The 21477-nt window shown below is 43.0% G+C and overlaps 1 protein-coding gene across 1 annotated transcript; it reads left to right on the top strand.

Moving 5' to 3' along the window:
• Positions 1 to 5832: 5832 nt before the first annotated feature.
• On the top strand, positions 5833 to 12323 carry LOC310744871 (alpha-1-antiproteinase 2-like; the record flags this gene model as incomplete). Its single annotated transcript, XM_083576728.1, has 4 exons — positions 5833 to 6232; positions 8705 to 8975; positions 11268 to 11415; positions 12132 to 12323. The coding sequence occupies 4 exons, from the start codon at positions 5833 to 5835 to the stop codon at positions 12321 to 12323; spliced, it is 1011 nt and encodes a 336-aa protein (XP_083432854.1).
• Between the last annotated feature and the right edge of the window lie 9154 nt (positions 12324 to 21477).

Here is a 21477-nt window from a genome sequence, read left to right as displayed (position 1 = left end):
GGGTCATTACCTGGGGAGAGTCCCAAAGCACCTGCCCAATCTGGACTAGATGGACCATTGGCCTCATCCAGCAGACTCTTCTTATGTTCTTATGAATTATGAGTTGACAAGGGCCAAAATTTCATGCAATGCCCCACCCCCTTGCAGTGCTGGTAAGGAGGTGCAAGGCTCTGGCAGAGTCCTAGAGTCCCACCTCCTTCTTCAAACTGTGCAAGTGCTAGCTAAGCTTTGGGAAGGAGGCAGGAGGAACCTAGGACCCTGTCAGAGCCCTCACAACTCCTTCCCAAAGCCCAGCACTTACTAGGCTTTGGGAATGTGGTGGGTAAGTGCCCCCTTGGCTCCCAGCACCCTGTGCAGGAGAACTGGTTGCAAATAATGCAGATGTACAATAAGTATGCATGTGTGTACAACAACTGCATGTAGGCTCAGGATTGTAGCATCTCAGGGCCACAATACTTTAAGGACTACTTGTCCCCAGATTAACAGACTCTGAAATAATCCTCTGAAGTCCTTTCTTGTGTGTGTCCTCCACAACGGGTCTGGAGGGCGGCAACATGAGAACAGGTCTTTTTTGAAGTGGTTCCTTATTTGTGGAATGCTCTCCCCAGGGAGGCTCACCTGGCGCCTTCATTACATATCTGTAGGTGTCAGGTGAGATATTTATATGCCACCCATTTGACTGGGTTGCCCCAGCCACTCTGGGCGGCTCCCAACAAAAAATATTATTTTATTATGTATGTTGTGTTCTCATTTTGTATTTTTCTCTTGTAAACCACCTTGTAATTTAGGGATGAAGGACAGTACACAAATGATGATGACAACGATGATGTATCATTCATTTGTATTTATAATAGTGGATATTAGTCATACTGTTGTTTATGCATGCATATATGGGATGGATGAAACCATATGTGTGAACCAGAATGAATGAATGAATGAATAAAATACATTTGCATACTGCCCTATATCCGCAGGTCTCAGGGTGGTTCTCAAGATGAGATCACAATCTGATAAACAAAATACATGCTCAAAATAAAAACAAAAACAACCCAACAACCCCCCTAATACTAGCTTTGTTGTTTTGCAGCTTTAACAACAGCCGCAGAAGTCACTCTGTCCCAATAAATAACCTGTTTTTCACCATTTTACCTCTCAGTCTGGGAAGAAGAGCGGTCTGACAGACCTCATATATCTATCTATATTAGACAGTGCATTCCTGTACAAAGTTTGTGGAGTCCCATATACTCTAAATAGTAATTTTTACATAATCAACTTCATGTTCAGGGAAATATTCTGTACAGCTTCTAAAGCACTTTTCTATTGTTTATGCTGTATACTATTCTCTAATTCCCTGTTCCAAATTTCTCTAACTATGCATTCAGTGGTTATTGGTTGAATTTTCTGTAAGGATCCAGTAATTCTCTCCAGCAGTATAGGAAATGCTGAAGCACTCAAAGCAGATAGGCCATAAAAATACACCGACCAATGTTGTAATTGAAAATATTGTCATTTTGCATTCATGGTTAATTGATACCTTAGCTGCAGAACAGGAAGTGATTAAAATTATCCATCTGAGCTTATCAACGGATCTAATGCATATGGATGGATGGCGGCTAATGGATTGAGGTTGAATCCTGACAAGACAGAAGTACTGTTTTGGGGGGACAGGGGGAGGGCTGGTGTGGAGGACTCCCTGGTCCTGAATAGGGTAACTGTGCCCCTGAAGGACCAGGTGCACAGCCTGGGAGTCATTTTGGACTCACAGCTATCCATGGAGGCGCGGTCAATTCTGTGTCCAGGGCAGCTGTCTACCAACTCCACCTGGTACGCAGGCTGAGACCCTACCTGCCCGCAGACTGTCTCGCCAGAGTGGTGCATGCTCTGGTTATCTCCCGCTTGGACTACTGCAATGCGCTCTACGTGGGGCTACCTTTGAAGGTGACTCGGAAACTACAACTAATCCAGAATGCGGCAGCTAGACTGGTGACTGGGGGCGGCCGCCGAGACCACATAACACCGGTCTTGAAAGACCTACATTGGCTCCCAGTACGTTTCCGAGCACAATTCAAAGTGCTGGTGTTGACCTTTAAAGCCCTAAACGGCCTCGGCCCAGTATACCTGAAGGAGTGTCTCCACCCCCATCGTTCTGCCCGGATGCTGAGGTCTAGCGCCGAGGGCCTTCTGGCGGTTCCCTCATTGCGAGAAGCAAAGCTACAGGGAACCAGGCAGAGGGCCTTCTCGGTAGTGGCGCCTGCCCTGTGGAACGCCCTCCCATCAGATGTCAAAGCGATAAATAACTACCTGACATTCAGAAGACATCTTAAGGCAGCCCTGTTCAAGGAAGTTTTTAATCTGTGATATTTTAGTGTATTTTTGGTTTCTATGGAAGCCGCCCAGAGTGGCTGGGGAAACCCAGCCAGATGGGCGGGGTACAAATAATAAATTATTATTATTATTATATGCCACATTCCACCCATTTCTTCCAAAAAGACTGTCTCCTGGTCTTCCGATCTGGATTATCTCACAAGGTTAATTTAGCATGAGCATTTGGATCAGCTGGTAGCTGAAGAGCCAATATATACCATGTGAGCTGACTTATTAACATGAATGACGACCTTGAACCTCCCCAATTTGCTTTGTTACCCAAGGAGATATTGTACATTAACATATTTGCAAGGCAGATGATGTGAAACACTCCCAAAACAACCCCTTTGGTTTGGTTTGTTAATCAGAAAATCAAACAATAGAAGCTATTATTTAGATAAAAAATAACTTGAGGCAACCAGGTAAAAGCTGGAGAGGTGGGGAAACAGGCAAGTTCATGCTGCTGGCTCTGACTTCTCAGGATTGTCTCCCGTGTCTTTTCTGCTGATTAGAAAGAAGGTCTTCAATAACCTTCTGTGCTCAAAGCAGATTCTCTACCACTGAGCTGGAGTCCTTCCCCAAAGGAAAACTGTCCAAACTGTTGCAATCTCATAAAGGTCAGAGAGATGGGGAAATTGAGTTGGGCAAGTGGGCTAAACTAGCTCTAGCTTCTGATAGGCATCTCTCACGTCCTTCCTTTGTTTAAGAAACTATTCGGAGAATGTCTGGCAATGCTGCTGATGCTGTAGCATGATGCTGCAGAATATGATTGGTTATTTGGGACACTTAATTGAGGGAGTGGCTTGTTGACCACTGAGGTTGCATTGGACTTCATTGAGGATTTCTCCATATAAGTATCAAGTAGTCAAGATTCAGAGCACATAGAAGCAGGAAGTCTGAGTGAGAAAGACCACCTTGCACTCTCAAACTTCAGGTACAACATTGGGTACTTTGCTGGAACTCTCACAGTGGGAAACAGATCATCATATGATCTATGAAGGTAACATACAATACTATGTTTTAAAATGGTTTTTTTAAAAATCTGCGAGTTGCTTGTTGCCAGAATATTTTCCTGCTGTCCTTGCAAACACCTATTGAATTTCTTAAATCTTAACTTGGTATGTGTGCTTCTGGGCCAGGGGGATGCAAAAGCAATACTTTCATTAGCCCAGTGCTACAAGGATGAATGTTAAGGAGTGTACTTGTGGGGTGTGAGCAAACGTTTGAGGTGATCCTATGCAAATGACGAGGTAAAAAAGGTAAAAAAGGTAAAGGACCCCTGGATGGATAAGTCCAGTCAAAGGTGACTATGGGGTTGTGGTGCTCATCTCGCTTTCAGGCCAAGTGAGCAGCCATTTGTGCACAGACAGCTTTCTGGGTCATGTGGCCAGCATGACTAAACCACTTCTGGCACAACAGAACACCGTGACGGAAGCCAGAGCGCACAGAAATACCATGTACCTTCCCACTGCAATGGTACCTATTTATCTACTTGCACTTGCATGCCTTTGAACTACTAGGTTGGCAGGAGCTGGGACAGAGCAACGTGAGCTCACCTTGTCCTGGGGATTCGAACCGCTGACCTTCTGACTGGCAAGCCCAAGAGGCTCAGTGGTTTAGACCACAGTGCCATTATACCCATTGCAACTGAGGTCATTCCTTTCAGTTATTAACCTGTTTCTCATATGTACAAGGTGATTCAAATCAATGTTTCAAATTAGCCTTTTAATGGAACCCCAGCTTGAGATTAAACTTGCCTGAATTTAAACCAATCCACTCTTGATTAAAACAATGTTCCATAGACGGCCAGACCACAACTCCAATTTGTCACAGAAATATTATTTTAAATTGGGAAAGTATGCACTATTTGCAGTGCTAGCAAACCACATCACTTTCTTAGGGTGAGATGAAGATAAGCTTTGAATCATTAGCATGAAATTCCAGGCTCTGGCTTGCCAGTCAGAGATTTGAATCATGCAAATTGAACAAATAACTACTGACTGGTGAGCTTGGCATTGATACCAGGAAAGGTCCTAGAACAGATAACGAAACATAGACATAGAAAAGGATGCTGTGATTACTAAAACCCAACATGGGTTTCTCAAAAACAAGTCATGACAGATGAATCTCATTTCATTTTTTTAAAAATATATAAACTTACAAGCTTGGTGGATCAGGGGAATGCTGTGGATGTAGTGTATCTTGATTTCAGTAAGGCTTTTGACAAAGTTCCCCATGATATTCTGCATTATATTCTCCATATATATATATATATATATATATATATATACTGGTAACCTGTGGGCTGCATGAGATAACTGTTAGGTGGATTTGTAGCTGGTTGACTGACCAAACTCAAAGAGTGCTCAGTAACAGCTCCTCACCATCCAGGAAAAAAAAGGGACAAGTAGGGTCTGTAGGGTTCTGTCCCCAGTTTGTTGTTGAGGGGATGCTTATTAAATTTGCAAATGACACCCAACTGGAAGGGGGAACTAATGCTGCAGAATACAGAATCAGGATTCAGAATAAACAGATTGGAGAACTGGGCTCAACCATAGGGAGGTTCTACACTTAGGTAGGAAGAACCAGCTGCACAAATATGAGATGGTGGACGCCTGGATTACTAGTAGTACAGGTGAAAAGGATCTAGGGGTCTTAGTAAACCACAAGCCTAGCATGAGTCAACGGTGTGATGCAGCAGCAAAAAAGCCAAATGCTATTCTAGGCTAGTTTCAGCAATGAGATAGGATCCACCACTGAACGGACTCCCATAGGTCAATCATCATAAAGAATGCCATCTGGAAAGCAAACACCTCAAGAGAATTGCTGTGTTCAGACATAATACTAATCCATGGCTTGTTTGGGTGGATGTTATGTTTGATGCGCCTCATACCGATGTATCCAGACACCATGGCTTCTTTCTTCAGAACTTTCTTTGCTTTTCTATTTTCTTGTCTCATGTGTCTGTAGGTTGGCAATTGTATGGAGCTTGGGGTAGTGGCAAACAAAGCATGGTTAAACATGGCTGGGGAGTTCAGGCACAATGCCAAACAACAGTTAAAGCAAGTCCTGGTCTGTAAGGCAAGCAGTCTGTGGTTTGCTGCCCCAAACAAGCCATGGTTAGTGTGCACTAGGTTCAGACATTCAAACAAACCACATTCTGGCTCAACAAACCACAGATTGGCTTTATATGCAAACCAGGCAAAGACTATATTATTGTCACTGGATCTAGTAACGGAAATGTCATTCTTTACAGGTTACTTTCAGAGGAACACAATGCCTCATTTCAATCTGTATTTGATTTTTGCTGGACTCTTAGCTGTTGCTAACTGTCAGACCGGTCAACCAGGCAATTTACCCTATGAGAAGATAGCCCCAGGGAATACTGAGTTTGCCTTTAAATTCTACCGCCAGGTTGCTCTAGAGGCTCATAAGGAAAACATTTTATTTTCTCCTACAATCATTTCCATGCCCTTTGCTTTGCTGGTGCTGGCAGCCAAATCTACCACACGGAGTCAGCTTTTGTCAGGACTTTGCTTTAACCAGACAGATATCAGCGAGCAGGAAATTCATAGAGGTTTCCGTCATCTTATCCAGAAGCTGAACAGTACTGAGGCCGAAATCCAACGGAGTATTGGGAATACCCTTTTCCCAAATAAGAAATTTAAGCTGCTGGAAAAGTTCTTGAATGATGCCAAATATTTTTATCAGGCTGATGTTCTTCCTACTAACTTCGAAAATGCTACAGAAGCCGAGAACCAAATCAATAACTACATAAAGGAGAAAACCCATGGAAAAATAACTGATATTGTCAAGGATCTTGATACAAGAGCTATATTGGTTATTATAAGTTTTCTTTACATGAAAGGTAAGTCAGATGGAGTTTACTTTATTATTATTGCAGGGTGTTGTAACTAACTTAAAATGTCCACTGCTTAAGCACTAGTGCTAGATACTGCTCAATCTGTTGTATCTGTTGCAGGAGAGCCAACTTGAATAAAATACTGGGGGCCCCAGGTAAGTCTTGCCCCACCAAATTGAGCACATGACAGAGCACATGCACACCATTTGAATGCCAATGTCTATCAACTTGAGGGGGGGGGGGAAAGGAAAAATGACCTTCTCCAATGATATTCCCCTGCTGGCAATAAGTACCGGTAACCTTCAACATTATCACTCTTTCTGCTTGTACAGTCATACCTCAGGTTGAATGTGCTTTGGGTTGAGCGCGTTCGAGTTGCGCTCTGCGGCAACCCGTAAGTAACGGAGCGTGTTACTTCCGGGTTTCACCGCTCACGCATGCACAGACACTCAAAGTGACGTCATGCGCATGCGCGGAAGCGTCAAAACGCGACCCGCGCACATGCAGACATACCATCATTTGTTACATTTGCTTCAGGACACGAACGGGGCTCCAGAACAGATCCCGTTCACATCCCGAGGTACCACGGTAATGAGATGGGTTCATTTGGGAAGAAGAGCTACAGAAACTGCATTCAGCATAGCAAATAGTCTCCCGCCACCGCGGAGCTTTCCCTATTGGCTCAGAATAAGGCAAATACCATGGGTTTCCTCTGTATTCAGATGAATACTGAACCAAACCATGAGGGCAGACAGATTTGGGCCCTGTCAGACTAGAAGCAGGATGCATACAAGGTGGGATAATTCAAAGCAGGGCCCCTGAAGCACTCTGTAGTGCTTTGCAGATTCGGCTCTTTAAAAAAGAAAAAAAAAGCTTCTCGTGAACATCAGCTAAAAAGTTGAAATATACTCAGAGTCAAGTGTGGATTTCATGCTCTTTATTCAGCTCATAGTAGTGAGGAATGAAAGTTCCCCCACAATATCTGCTTTATAAACATTATTTACACAATGGGCCGCACGTGATTGGCTAATTCTAGGATTCTCCTGTAGGCCAATCAGGTTGCGGATTCACTTCCACCTGGAGCTGGATTGGGTGGCTCCTGTGGACCAATCATACTGCTGCATTGTTCTAGGACCAATCAGACTGCTGCATTCTGAATCCTATTGTTCTAGGACCAATCAGACTGCTGCATTTTGGATCCTATTGTTCTAGGACCAATCAGACTGCTGCATCTTGGATCCTATTCAACTCAGTACATAACAAAAGTGTATTCTCTTAACTTCCTGCGTACATAATTATTCCTGGCTTAAATGATGGGGGAAGGGAAAGCAAAAGGTGAGGGAAGAAAGAGCTCTATTGTGATTGATAGGTTAAACTTGTAATTGGGGCAATACAATGGTACCTCGGGTTACATACGCTTCAGGTTACATACGCTTCAGGTTACAGACTCCGCTAACCCAGAAATAGTGCTTCAGGTTAAGAACTTTGCTTCAGGATGAGAACAGAAATCGTGCTCCGGCGGCACGGCAGCAGCAGGAGGCCCCATTAGCTAAAGTGGTGCTTCAGGTTAAGAACAGTTTCAGGTTAAGAACGGACCTCCGGAACGAATTAAGTACTTAATCCGAGGTACCACTGTAGTTTTAACTGGAAAGCAAATTCCTTTTAGTTGTCCCTCCATGTCTTATTTAAAGTGTGCAGCACAAAGGACCCTGGCCCAGTTTGTTCACAATTTGGCAGGTTTCTGATCAAATGGCAGCGCTCTCATACTTGCAAAGGTCAGACCCACAAAGCACTAGGGGATATTTAAGTGACTCAAGTTTTTGCCCACCTCAGAATTGTAACATCAGCCTTTGCTTGAAATAACACACCTGTCCTTTTGAAATTTGAAATAACACAGCATCTGTCCTTGCCTGCAAATTCCCTTCAATTCCCTACCACTACCATCATAAGAAAGTTAATGGGAATTAGTTGCAACTTTGTAGACTTTATCAACGTTAGAGAGGCTGTTATGCCTACAAATTCCATCAAGTTCTAGCAAAAGGGGGGGAGTTACAATCACTGTTGCTCTTCAGATAATGAAGGGGAGGTGGACTAAGCAGATAGACTGACAGCTGAATCAAGCAGGTTACAATGAGCCTCAGACTGAGGTGAAGCACTGAACTGAGGTCCAAATATAATCTTGAGGGTAGTGCATGTTTCTTGATGGAGCATCAAGAAGAAATATTTCACACTGTAAGCCAATTAAATGAGGAAAAACAACCAGGAACCATCAGTTCCCAGACTTTTAGGGCAGCTGGAGTGGAAGCAAGATCTCCTAGCAGAACTCTGCAGACTCACTGTCTCTGGAAGCCTAGTGAGATAATAATAATAATAATAATAATAATAATAATAATAATAATAATAATTTATTTATACCCCACCCATCCAAACCAGATCTTATGGGAATGACCTGTACCCTCTTGTTTTTGTCCTCATTAGATTATTGGGAAAGTCCTTTTAATAGTCAGAACACTCGAGAAGAAGACTTCTTCGTGGATGAGCAAACAACAGTGAAAGTTCCCATGATGATCAAAGACAGCACTTTTAAGACGTACTATGATGAAAGTCTGTCCTGTGAGGTGGTGCAGCTCCCTTACAAAAGCGGTGCCATAGCATTCTTCATTCTGCCTGATCAAGGGAAACTGAAGCAAGTGGAAGATGGTCTGAACAGAGACATCTTGCTAAAATGGATGAAATCAGTGAGGCAACAGTAAGTCTGTGCGCTCTAGCAGACAAATCACCACACCTTTAAAGGGGGCATTACACCTGGAACAAGCAGGACTTTGATAGCCATTCCTGCTCACTGGGTGACCTGAAGCAAGTCCGCCTCAGAGCTGTTATCATCTTGTATGATTAAATAACAGGGAGGAAAACCCTTTGTTCAACCCTGATCTCTGGGGAAGAAAAGCAAAATCCATCAGTGCTAATAAGCCCACATCTCTTGCACAGATGTTTTCTGATTCTAGAACGAAATGCATACAATACAGATTCAAGTCCTTATTCAATGTGTCCATGGAACATGATACAATCTAGGGCTTCCTGTTGTCTTCACAGAGAACAGAAAATGCAAGCTACTAGACAACACTTTCCTATTCTTTTGGGGAAAAAATACACCCAACCTTTTACAGTGGTACCTCAGGTTACAGACGCTTCAGGTTACAGACGCTTCAGGTTACAGACTCTGCTAACCCAGAAATAGTACCTTGGGTTAAGAACTTTGCTTCAGGATGAGAACAGAAATTGTGCTCCGGCAGCGCGGCAGCCTCTGGAGGTCTCATTAGCTAATGTGGTGCTTCAGGTTTCAGGTTAAGAACGGACCTCCAGAACAAATTAAGTATGTAACCAGAGGTACCACTGTATTTAATAAGCACATCGTAACAAATTACAATGTACTTAATATTTAAAATATTAGATTTAGCAAGCATTAAAACCACTCTCGATTGTGTGTGTGTGTGTGCGCGCGCGTGTGTACTAACCTTAGGCTGGTTATATAAATATATATTCAATAGGCACAAATGAGGTTCTAATGGAGTTTAATATTCAAAGTTCTCTTTGAGTACAGGTGTTACCATCTGCTAGTACTGCTTGAAAACAAACCCAAAGATGCCATGTACAGGCGACACAAATAGTGTGCACGCCTGGTATAAGTAGGAAGACACACCAGGACCACAACTTTATTAACATTTAAGAGAGGAGACCTGCCATGAACACTGAATTACAATGTGGGGGGAGGATGAGGCCTCCTCCCTCCCTCTTGTGGTGGATCATCTTAAGCTTCAGTTCAGAGACTGAAAAGTAGCTACTTGGCCAATTATTAATCTTCCCAACCATGCTTAAAGTTCTCTAGTCCCAAAGTCTCATCTCGATAGTCCTTTTCACCTTCTTGGCACCTCTTCATTACCCAGACTGCCCTGTTAGTTGCGATCAGTTATTCATGGGAAGGACCATAGCTGAGTCACAGAACACATGCCTTGCATGCAGAAAGCCTCAGGCCTCATCTCAAGGCAGGGCTGGATTTCATGGCCTTTGTCTGAATTCTATGAGAACAGCAACCAGTCATGGTAGACCAGGAATGGCCCAACCTGTTTCAATGCCTGAGGCAAAATGGGAAGGTGCTTTCCCACAGCTGTCTTGACACCAAAACCCACCCCCACCCCCTGCGAAACCTTCCTTATCTGGGTTCTAGTTAGCTCTCAAAAGATCTTGGCAAAAGCTGCTGACACTGCTTCCATCTCTTCTCCATCGGTGGCAGGGTGGGTACAGCGCCCACAAGGGGACCACCTCTTGGGTGCCACTGCCCAATGCAGATGCTTCAGCCCATTGCATGGGCAGGCTGGCCCTGTTGTCAACAATACTAGGCTAGGAGGGCCAATGGTCTAAATCAAAAGAAGAGTCCTATATTTTTATCCCTAATTCGTCCCTTAGTAAACACTGCAAAGTAAATAAATTCACCCATGGATTGGCAGTGAAACCAAAAGAAAACCTGCCCTGAAATAAAACTCAGGGGAGTGGTCTACATTTCTATGCAGCCTGTTTGTGATAATCTAAGCCTGTATTCTGGATCAGTGGGCTGGTTCAAGCAAACAGCAACTGTGTATTGAGGCTGTAGATGGGCTGTTTGTCTCCTTTGGCACCACATAGGGAGAATTGCTCCCACTACCACCACTGATGCACTTAGCATCTGAGAGAAGGAACAGTAGTCACATACAAAATGTTATATTCAGCAGAGGCCTATGTGTGCTTAAATCCACCATATTGACTCCATTCCTCTGACTGAAACATAATAAAAGTTGGGGGAAATGTTTAATCCAAAAGGAAACACACATTTTTAATTTAAAGCTGTGTGAATATTAGGTAGCATTTTTACACTGTTGTGCTTATTTTTACAACTTTAGTCTTGACATTTTTTTATCTAGCCAAACTGTAAAGTGTCTACAAATTGTGTCATCTAAACATTTTCTAAGAGTGAAATCTTAATAGCCTCTGATTCTACTTTCAATAGGAGAATAGTACTTCACCTTCCAAAGTTAATGATTCGTGGACGCTATGATCTTACAGAGATACTAAGTAGAATGGGTATAACTGAATTATTCACAGACCAAGCAGACCTCACTGGTATTACTGGGAAGCCGGAGGTGAAGGTTACTAAGGTAGGTTTATCAAAATTCAACATAGTGTGAGAATTGAACGTAAGACTCCACATTGATATGTTGCTTTCTGGGTCAGATATATATTTGAGGGTTCAAATAAAGTTGAGGTTTAGAGTACTTGAATGTGGCACCACACATGGAGATCGTTCCCTTGTAAGCAAAAATCATGTGCACAGTGTCTTCTACATGAAAACAAATACAACTTAAGATACACTTGTGCAATTTTTCACATGTGGAAGAGTGCTCACATTTCCTTCCATCCAGAATTCATCTCAATAGATGAAAAAATCATGTGTGAAGCAAGTCTAAGATATGATCTCTAATAAGGCAAGGCTGTCCAGGCACCCTGCTCCTCAGGCTTCTATACAATACCCACAACTCTTTAAAATGCTGCGCTGAGTCTGTGTTGGGAGCAGCATAGGGCTCATTGGTGTCATGGGACACAGACCATTGGAATCACACATCATTAAGGATCATTTTGGAGAGGAGAGATCATAAGGAAACCTTCCCAGTTTCTTCCTCCAGGCTAACAGGTGCAAGATGACACTTTACACACACACATGATTGGTTGGGAGGGTGAGATCAAGAGATCACGAGAGTAAGAAGTGACAAAGTCGACAAAGACTTTCAATGGATTCCTCTGAAGGAGCAGGAGTCTCTCATATACTTAACTCTGGGTCACTGTCTGTACTAATGTTTGTTTGCTTTCTTTACAGGCTATTCACCAAGCTTATTTAAATGTCCATGAGAATGGCACTGAAGCTGCAGCTGTCACTTTTATTGAAATTGGACTTACGTCCCTCCCACCTGAAATTAAACTAAATTACCCGTTCATGTTCTTAATTATGGACTGGCTTACTGAGGCCATCTTATTCTTGGGGAAAGTTGCAGATCCCACAAAGAACTAAGAAGTCACCTAGTGCTCTTCCTGCAGCGCTGGCAGTTGGGTGCCGCTTAAATATATAGCATGCGTGAAAAGATACTTAGATTTCATTTACTATGCTTGGGCTGTCACTATCACACCTTCTAAAACAAATCAAATGCTGATGTGATACACGGAAATCTATTAAAGCATTTTGTGTTTCTTTCTGCAACAGAAAACGCATAACCCAAAAGTTGCATGCTAACCAGTGTGCGGTGCATATCATCCCTAAGATCGCAGTCTTGAAACACATGTTATTAATTGGATGAAAGGAGTATAATCTTGACAGCAGCATCTCAGTCACTGTATGACAAGTTTGTAGATCAGAGGAAGGGCAGCAGTGCCATCAAATATTCCCTGTTCCTCTATGCCAGGGAAGATGAACCTTAGGCCATGGGGCTGAATGTAAGCCTCTGAGATCCTTTCTATCTGGTTCTTGGGACTCTCCCAAGGTCACACTCTCTCCAAAGCCACACCCCCTACCAGATCTCCTTTGTACCTTCCTTTAATGGTTTGGACTGGCTGGAATGTGCCCTTATATGTCTTATAGGGTCTTTTTCTTCCTTTGTTGGAGGATAAAGAGAGGACCGCTCACCTTTTCCAGTGGGTGGCATTGCGGCTGGGCATCCAGGACCCAATAGTGCTCCAGCGCGGGGGCAGAGTTCGGCACCTCCTTCATGCGTATCCCTGGCCACATTGTCAGAGTTGGGTGGGGCCATGCCCAGCTGGTCCTGTTGGGCAATCAGCACTGGTGATGGGCAGGAGATTCACCCATGCCCCAGACACACCAAGGTTAAAAGTGGGGTACAAACTAGCCTACTGTACAAAGACAAACCTTGCATTCATTTCTCTACCCACTTTCGTCTCTGGCCCTGTGCCCTCCACCACTGAGAGAACCCCAAAGGGGATTCAACCCTTGTGAGATAAAGTTTTCCCACCTTTGTTTTATGGCTCTCGAAGTATGCCATCTGGTAATTGGTCTAATATATTTAATCTCCACTTGCACACCATGAGCTATAGCTTATTCTTTCAAGCTAAGCCATTGGGGTGGGGGCAGAAGCAAACAAACAACCCTCCAAGATTAGGTCATCAGTACACTGGGTGGTTCCCTCCTTGCTCCCCTACAGGACCCCAACAATCTAGTTTCCGCTCTAGAGAAATTATAAAAATTTGTGCCACAGCTGATATGAAACTTTGAGCATGCAAACTTAAAATAGAGAAGCAAGAAACTAACGCACACATGCAGTGGGGCTCCAAGAGACATTAGCACAAACAAAATGAGAGAAAACAAATGGAATGAAGGATGAATGATTAAAATACATAGGTGTTTGTTGTAGGTGGGTGGATTGGAAACGAGGATGGTCAGGCAGAAAAGGAGAACCCCATACCCCATTCTGCCACACATACCCCATGCCTACATTCTCCCAGAAGATAAAAGTGGTGGTTTGTTATGCCTTGGCCTTTTTCTGGGTTTTCCTGAAAGTGACTAGCTTTTCTTCCTGCTTGACAATCCACCCCTTGGCAGCCCTGAATCTCTCTGGGCCATCCAACTCGACAGGTGGTGATCTAAGACTCACTCAGTGGCTCTGGACACGGTTGATTTTTCCTCTGGGTAAAGGCTCCATTTCAGTGGTAGCATATCTGTTTTGAACACAGAACATTTCTGAAGCTCTCCTTATCAAGAGAAAGGACATGTAAGCTGTTCTTTAGAAGTTGAAGCTGGTTGTCTCAAGTTATTTATTATCTAAATAATGGCTTCTATTGTTTGATTTTCTGATCAACAAGCCAAACAAAAAGGATTGTTTTGGGAGCAATTTATATAAACTGCCTTGCAAATACATAAATGTGCCCTGGCTCCTTGCGTAGCATGGAAAAATGGTGTGATTTCATGTTACTGAGTCAGATTGCACAATTAACAAGGAGTGTAGAGGAAGATCAGGGAGTGTCCAGTCTACTGAACTGACTATTTCCCCCCAACAATTCATTGCTGCCCTTTTTCTTTTCTAAGAAACGAAACCACTGACTAAGGAAATGCCCAGGGCTATAGAGGGGAACAGGTGAAGCAGGTGAAACCCTTCATTTTGACAGGACAGGTCTAGCTTTTAATCACAGTGAATTATGTTAGCAGTGCATTCCAATCACAATGATTTGCAGGAGGGGCTTTAAAGTAAACATGGATTAGGGTTGCTAGAGCGGGGCCCAAGTGGATGTGTTATTGGTTTGGCCGAATTCTTTCCTAATAACTGATTAAGAATTATAGCTTTCTCATTTATTCTTCATGAGGGATACTTACAATGAAGGCAAAAATCTCCTAGTACAATGTTGTTCCCAACCTCAAGTGGGGATGAATTTGCCACACCCCAACTCCTCTGAGAAGACGACTCAGAATGATTTTGTCCTGGCAAGAAGTTGGGGAAGGATCAGGTAGGCTATCAGGCCAACCCATCATATTGTAAGAACTGAACCAAAGACCCTGCATTGTTACTAATGGAGCTTCTCAGGCCAGAGGTATAACCCTGTCTGAAGGTTCAAAGAAACAATTGCAGCTTTACAGACACTTCTGCAATGTTTGCGCATGTGGAAGGATGAACACTTTTCCTTCTATCCAGAATTGACCTCAATATATGGAAAATTCATCATATTTGAAGCAGGTCTAAGAGAAAATCCTTGATGAGGCAATGCTGTCCAGACATCCTGCTCCTTAAGCTTCTCCACAATTGCTAAATAACCTCCTTCTTGGTCAAGGTTCTCCAGGCAATACCAAACATAAAACAATGCCCACAGCTCTGTTTACAATGTTGTTCTGGCTCTGTGGTGGGAAGACTGTAGGGCTCATTGATGTCATGGGATACAGGCCAGTTTCCCTTTTATGTTCTGGCCGCCACCTTCAATTGTCAGTAAAAGTCATCAAGAGATGAGCACATAGTTTTTCTGCAAGTGCTCAGTCATGGTGCTCTCCCACTGAACTATTGATGCACTCTCTTAAAGGTGATAACGATGGGGAAATGGAGTTAGACAAGTTAGTCATGCCACTTCCTGCTTCTCAGAAGCAGCTGCCATATCTGTCCTATAGATAAGAAAGCCTCCAGGGACCTTTTGTATGCAAAGCAGATGCTCTATCACTGAGCTAGAGCCCTACTGCAAAGAAAATACTGTCAGAACTAAGGCAACCTCATAAAAGTTAGAGAGATGGAAAATTGGGATTAGACTGGTTGGCTCTACCAGGTCCAGCTTCTCAGAAGTATCTCCCAACTCTTCTAATCTCCCAAAATCTTCAGGAACCACGTAGCAATTGTTTTTTTTTTAAAAAAATATTTATTAAAGGTTTAAAGATTACAGAAAAAATAAGAAAAAATGAAAAGTTAAACAAAACAAATCAATACCTTACAATACATTAAAAAAATACAGCAAAACAAAAAGAAAAACAAAAACAATTAAAAGCACATCCAATATTTCCATATCTTTATCTTTCATTTACTTGTTTCATCGACCTCCTCACACCTCCCTTTTTTGTATTCTAAATCAATTAGCTATTTCAGCAAATCCTTTCCATCTTTCTCAATTTTTGTTCTATAATTTATCTTAACACAATCTAACCTTAAATTTTCCACTTTGACCCATTAACAATCTATTTTTACTTAATTCTTTATAACATTTCTGCTAAAGCTATATAACTTCATTCCAGCATCCTTCTAACATTCATTAATTTTGCAGTATTTCTGTAAATAAACTTTAAATTCTTTCCAATCTTCTTCCACCGACTCTTCTCCCTGGTCTCGGATTCTGCCAGTCATTTCCGCCAGTTCCATGTAATCCATCAACTTCATCTGCCATTCTTCCTGGGTGGGAGGAACCACATAGCAATTGGGTCCTTTTGGTAACACGTGTGTCAGGAACACCTTTTTTTAAAGGTCACTTGAAAATGATGCAGATGTGTGGGAGGCTTCTACTCCCATTCACTTGAATGCAGGTAAACTCCAGGGTGTGATTGGGGAACCTGATTAACTGGGATCCCTGAGAGTTCTACTCATGTTCAAGCAAATGCTAGTAGACTTTCTCCATGCAACCAACAGAAATATAGCTTTAGATCTAAGGCTTCCATATAGAGTTCTTGCATTCCCAGAGGGCCTGCAACTACCCACATCCTCCTTCTAATGCTCTGTGAATTACAATGCACTACAGTGTCAACCATTCACCACACTTGCACCATCTTCCATATAATAGCCCTTTAGAGCATGGGTAGGCAAACTAAGGCCTGGGGGCTAAATCTGGCCCAATCACCTTTTAAATCTGGCCCCCGGACAGTCCGGGAATCAGCATGTTTTTACATGAGTAGAATGTGTCCTTTTATTTAAGATGCATCTCTGGGTTATTTGTGGGGCCTGCCTGGTGTTTTTACATGAGTAGAATGTATGCTTTTATTTAAAATCATCATCATCAATCTTTATTACGGTCCAGAGACCCAACAAATTGTTACAAAGCAATGCACAATTCAGACAGCCTACCTCCAGGTTAAACAAGCATTTTGTTCAGACTTAAAGATAGGGATCATTGGTTCTTGCAACCACCAATAAAAACTTTGCCACTGCTCATGTTTTAGCGTTTGTCCGGTCTTCCAATAGGAACCTGACATAGCGAGCCTCTGATTTTCTCGGGAAATACATCTCTGGGTTATTTGTGGTGCATAGGAATTCGTTCATCCCCCCCCCCCCCTCAAAATATAGTGCAGCCCTCCACAAGGTCTGAGGGACAGTGGACCGGCCCCCTGCTGAAAAAGTTTGCTGACCCCCGCTTTAGAGATTTGAATATGGCTATGATATCTCCTCTTTCCCAGGCTAAACATACTCAGTTACTTCAATCGTTCCTCATGAGGCTTGGTTTACCTCCTCTGCACCCATTCCAGCTTATCAATACCCTTCCTAAATTGTGGTGCCCAGAACTAGCCATAGTATTCCCGGTGTGGTCAGAATAAAGCAGTACAGTGTTTTCTCTTGTCCTGGACACTATAGTTTTGTTGATGCAGCCTAGAATAGCATTGGCTTTTTTTTGCCACTGCCTCACACTGTTGACTCATGTTTAGCTTGTGGTCTCATTCATGATAGGATCAAAAAGGGCTAGATAATCTTAAAAAAATAAAAATAAAAATCCATTGCTAGCACTTTACAAGTTCTCAGTTGCGCCACTAGGGTATGCCATTTTCGGGGGTGGATTTTTTTGCAAATTTCTTCAGTGAGGGGTTTAAAATACGTTTTGGGCATAAGGAATTCAAATCTGCTATTATTGTTGTGACTGGACAACATTTAGCTTGGTAAATCCTACTGGTTAGGATGGTGGTAGTAGTAGCATTGCCCGACAAGTAATTTTTAACACACCGATGAAGAGTCTTCAACCTGTAAAAGAAGCAAATGCAGATATAGCACAACATTAGTTGTGTGTGTAGTTGTGTAATTGTAATATGCAATTCAATATAAAGCATGTAGCGTATATAAGAATAACAATAATATAATTATTAATATATAATATAACTGCAAGTACTTGGGAATCATTTTTCATGATTTTTATGGAATTTGACACACATTTGTTTCACAAAAATTAAAGGAGACATTTTTTTAATTCCACAAAAACGTTAAAAAGTAGTTATTTACCAAGCAAAACTATATTACTTTAACCAATCTTTTGAATTCCCAAATCATCTTGCACCCTTCACCCATTTTCGGAATTTGAAAATTAAAAATTCAACACGCCCTATCACGGAATGCCAAGTTTTGGTGGCAAGAACTCTGACCAAGGCAATAAAGTATTCCATGATTTATCACCAATATTGTTCTTCCTGCCTAATTTTCTGCTAGTATATATCATCAATTGCAGTAATCTCACTTTCCTTGACATCCTCTTTTCCCTCTGTATGTTTTCCAGAAATATCTCCAAATCCTGTCCTATTCCTCAGTGCTGGTTTCAACAAGAGTATACTCAAATTCTTATTCTTCAGTTGCTTTCTGGCTACAAAGGTATTTCAGGAAGAACCCCTCTTGCTTTGCTTGCTTCCTACTTTTTCTTGCCTTTCGTTTGCAATGCTGAGCTCCAGGTGGTTGTTTCTTTTAGCAGCCATAGCTCATTCGAAAAAATGAATACAGTTTCTAAAGAAGATTAAGATGTGACTGTAAGATTTATAATTAAGTGCATTCTCTCTCTCTCTCTCTCTCTCTCTCTCTCTCTCTCTCTCTGTGTGTGTGTGTGTGTGTGTACGTAACCTCCAATCAACTCTATGGTATACCTATTTCATATACAGTGGTACCTTGGTTCCTGAACAGCTTAGCTGAAGAACAAATCACCTCCAGAACGCAGCAAACCTGGAAGTATTTTTTAAAGAAATCTTTAGAAGAACTTGTTCATCTTTAACTAATGCTCTGCTGGGCTTGAGGAGGAAATGATGGAAATCTCTGTTTCCTGCCCGTTGACCTTCCTTTGGTTAAAGCCACGTCTTGACAAAAGCTGGCACAATGTGGTAATCTTATCCTTCAGTAAGCAGCACAGCAAAGATGGAAAATAAAACATTATTGCTGCCAGCTGCTGAAACAACTTGATAGGAGAATGTTCTGCCCAAGTCAATTTTACTTTGAGATATTTTCAGATAGTTGTCATCACTTTTATCCCGAGGGTGGTCATCGTTAATGGAACAATGGTGTAGCATACATGTGTATTTGCTGGCCCTGGGTGAAACAGACACCCACAGACGTGCTCCCTACAAAATGATCTTTAGTTGGAGTCAAAATTAGCATGTGTCCATCTGATGCCTACAAACGGTATATCCACACAGAGGAAAAAGATGGAATTTGTCAGAAAGCATAAAAGTAATTTTAACAGTGAAGCCCATCGGTGTACATGTACAGCACTGGAGAGATGGCAACTGCGAAACAACATCCCTGAAATCAATGCTTGCCTTATCTTCTACAATTGGGGAAGACAAACATACAAGATCCTGGTTCCCCCCCCCCCCCCCGAGATATAACACTTGATAATCGGTCATATTATATTCAGGAATGACATAGAAATCAACAGTTTTTTTCTTTTCAAGAAAGTTCTGATCTTAGACTGGCAGGTTCCTTGATATTTGAACATAAAGTACCGTATAAGGTCCAATTTAAAGAATTTCCTATGGAAGCTTTAGAACTCAAGCTAGTTTACAATTGGTTTTATACTGAACTGAAAGTTGAAAGCATTGCATTAACAGAAGGGCTATGGTAAGCCGCCTTGAGCATGGTTTGAACTGTGCAAAGGTGGGATACAAATACAACTATGCATGTAGGTAGGTAGGTTAGGTAAAGGTAAAGGACCCCTGCACAATTAAGTCCAGTCAAAGGTGACTATGGGGTGCGGCACTTATCCTGCTTTCAGGCCGAGGGATCTGCCGCTTGTCCACAGACAGCTTTCCGGGTCATGTGGCCATCCTGACTAAACCACTTCTGGAGTAATGGAATGCTGGGATGAGTGCCAGAGCGCATGTAAATGCCATTTACCTTCCCGCTGCAGCTTCAGCGGCGGAGCAAGCCGATTGGGCACCTGGGGCAGCGGGCTTACCCTGTGCCCAGGGGCAGGGGCAGCCACCCATGGGGGCAGGGCCAGCTGGGGCAGGATGCACCACGGGGCTTCCGAGGAGTCTGCCTGCCTCCTCCCACTCAGCCACCCTACAGCTGAGGGGGAGGTGGTGGGCGGACTGTTTGGGGCAGCGCAGAGCCTGTGGGCGCCCAAGCCACCACATCACTCCCAGGAGAGACGCATGGCTCGGGCGTGTTGCAGGCCCCACAGTGAGGGCTGCCTGCCAGTTTGTCACCCCTTCAGTGGTGACACCTGGGTCGGCCCACACACACCGCACCCCCTTCCTCCACCCCCATGTAGAGGAACCTAGGTAGGTTGGCAGGAGCTGCTAGGTTGGCAGGAGCTAGAACAGAGCAATGGGATCTCACCCTGTTGTGTGGATTTGAACTGCCAACCATCCAATCAGCAAGCCCAAGAGGCTCAGTGGTTTAAACCACAGTGCCACCCGCGCCCATGTATGTATGTAACTAAGCACATCGTCCCTTTAATCATGCTTGCACCCCAGGGAAGTCACTTCAGTGCTGCTAACACAGCGGTTTGACTTTGCCCCCTGAGGCACACTCCATTATCTCACAAGACATATGGATACCAACAACAACAATCCACTCTACACTCCACTGACAAAACTCCCCATACTCTGGGGGCAGAGCTGTCATAAGTCCCAATATTAAACTACAACTCACTAGAACTGGATGCAGTTCAGTAGCTTGGCCACCACATATTAGTGTTCTTCAAACCATGAAGTCGTGATCTTATCGATGCTCAGCAGCTGATAGAAACCATCTAGGTGTCCTTATCTAATTGGCTGCTGCAGCAGGAGGTAGAAGCAAGCCAGGGTTATAAATGGAAGGTAACCTAAGGAGAAGAGAGCTTACTCTACAAGCAAGAGGGAATTGCAAACATCTCAGCCCAAAGGAGCAAGTGTCAAAGTAATAAGCGACACTACTGGACGTTTTGTTTTTTTTTTTTTGGTGGGGAAACCTAGGTATGTATAAAAAGGATCTGAAAAGTAATTGTTCATAATACACCATCCAAAAAGGACAGGGTGAAAATGTTTATGTTTTTCAAAATCATCAGTATAACTAGACAATGAAAGTAGAACTAGACAATGAAAGTGCAGGGAAAAGCAGGAGGAGGTACGTGGTGCAGAGACAACTAGCTGAATGTGTGTGAGTGGGGAGAGGTACAAGTTAACATCAGGCCACCAGCCCCCTTGCAGAAGTGGCTGTCTCTAAAAGGTGGCATTTAACATCAGGGCCTGGTGAAGCTGCCTGAGTGGCTGAAGCAGCTCAGGACACTCCCCAAACTAGGACTCCTTGCATTGGTTTTGAGGAAGACAGAATATAAGGCAAGCCGGTTGTGGATGATGGGCTACATCACTGGCAAGGATGATGAACTAGAGGGAACCCCAACTGATGAAGTATTAATTCATCACAATTTATTTATTTTAGCAAAGCAAATGGACCAATCAGGGCACAGTAAGGCCGCTGTCTGCTAGGATCCAAATACTGCGAGAACTGGAAACTCAGCAGCTAAATCCTAGG

This window comes from Podarcis filfolensis (genome assembly GCF_964270895.1).
Source record: "Podarcis filfolensis genome assembly, chromosome: 1".
NCBI classification, from domain to species: domain Eukaryota; kingdom Metazoa; phylum Chordata; class Lepidosauria; order Squamata; family Lacertidae; genus Podarcis; species Podarcis filfolensis.
Note: the sequence above shows the minus strand (reverse complement) of the source record. Positions and strands in the feature narration are given on the sequence as shown.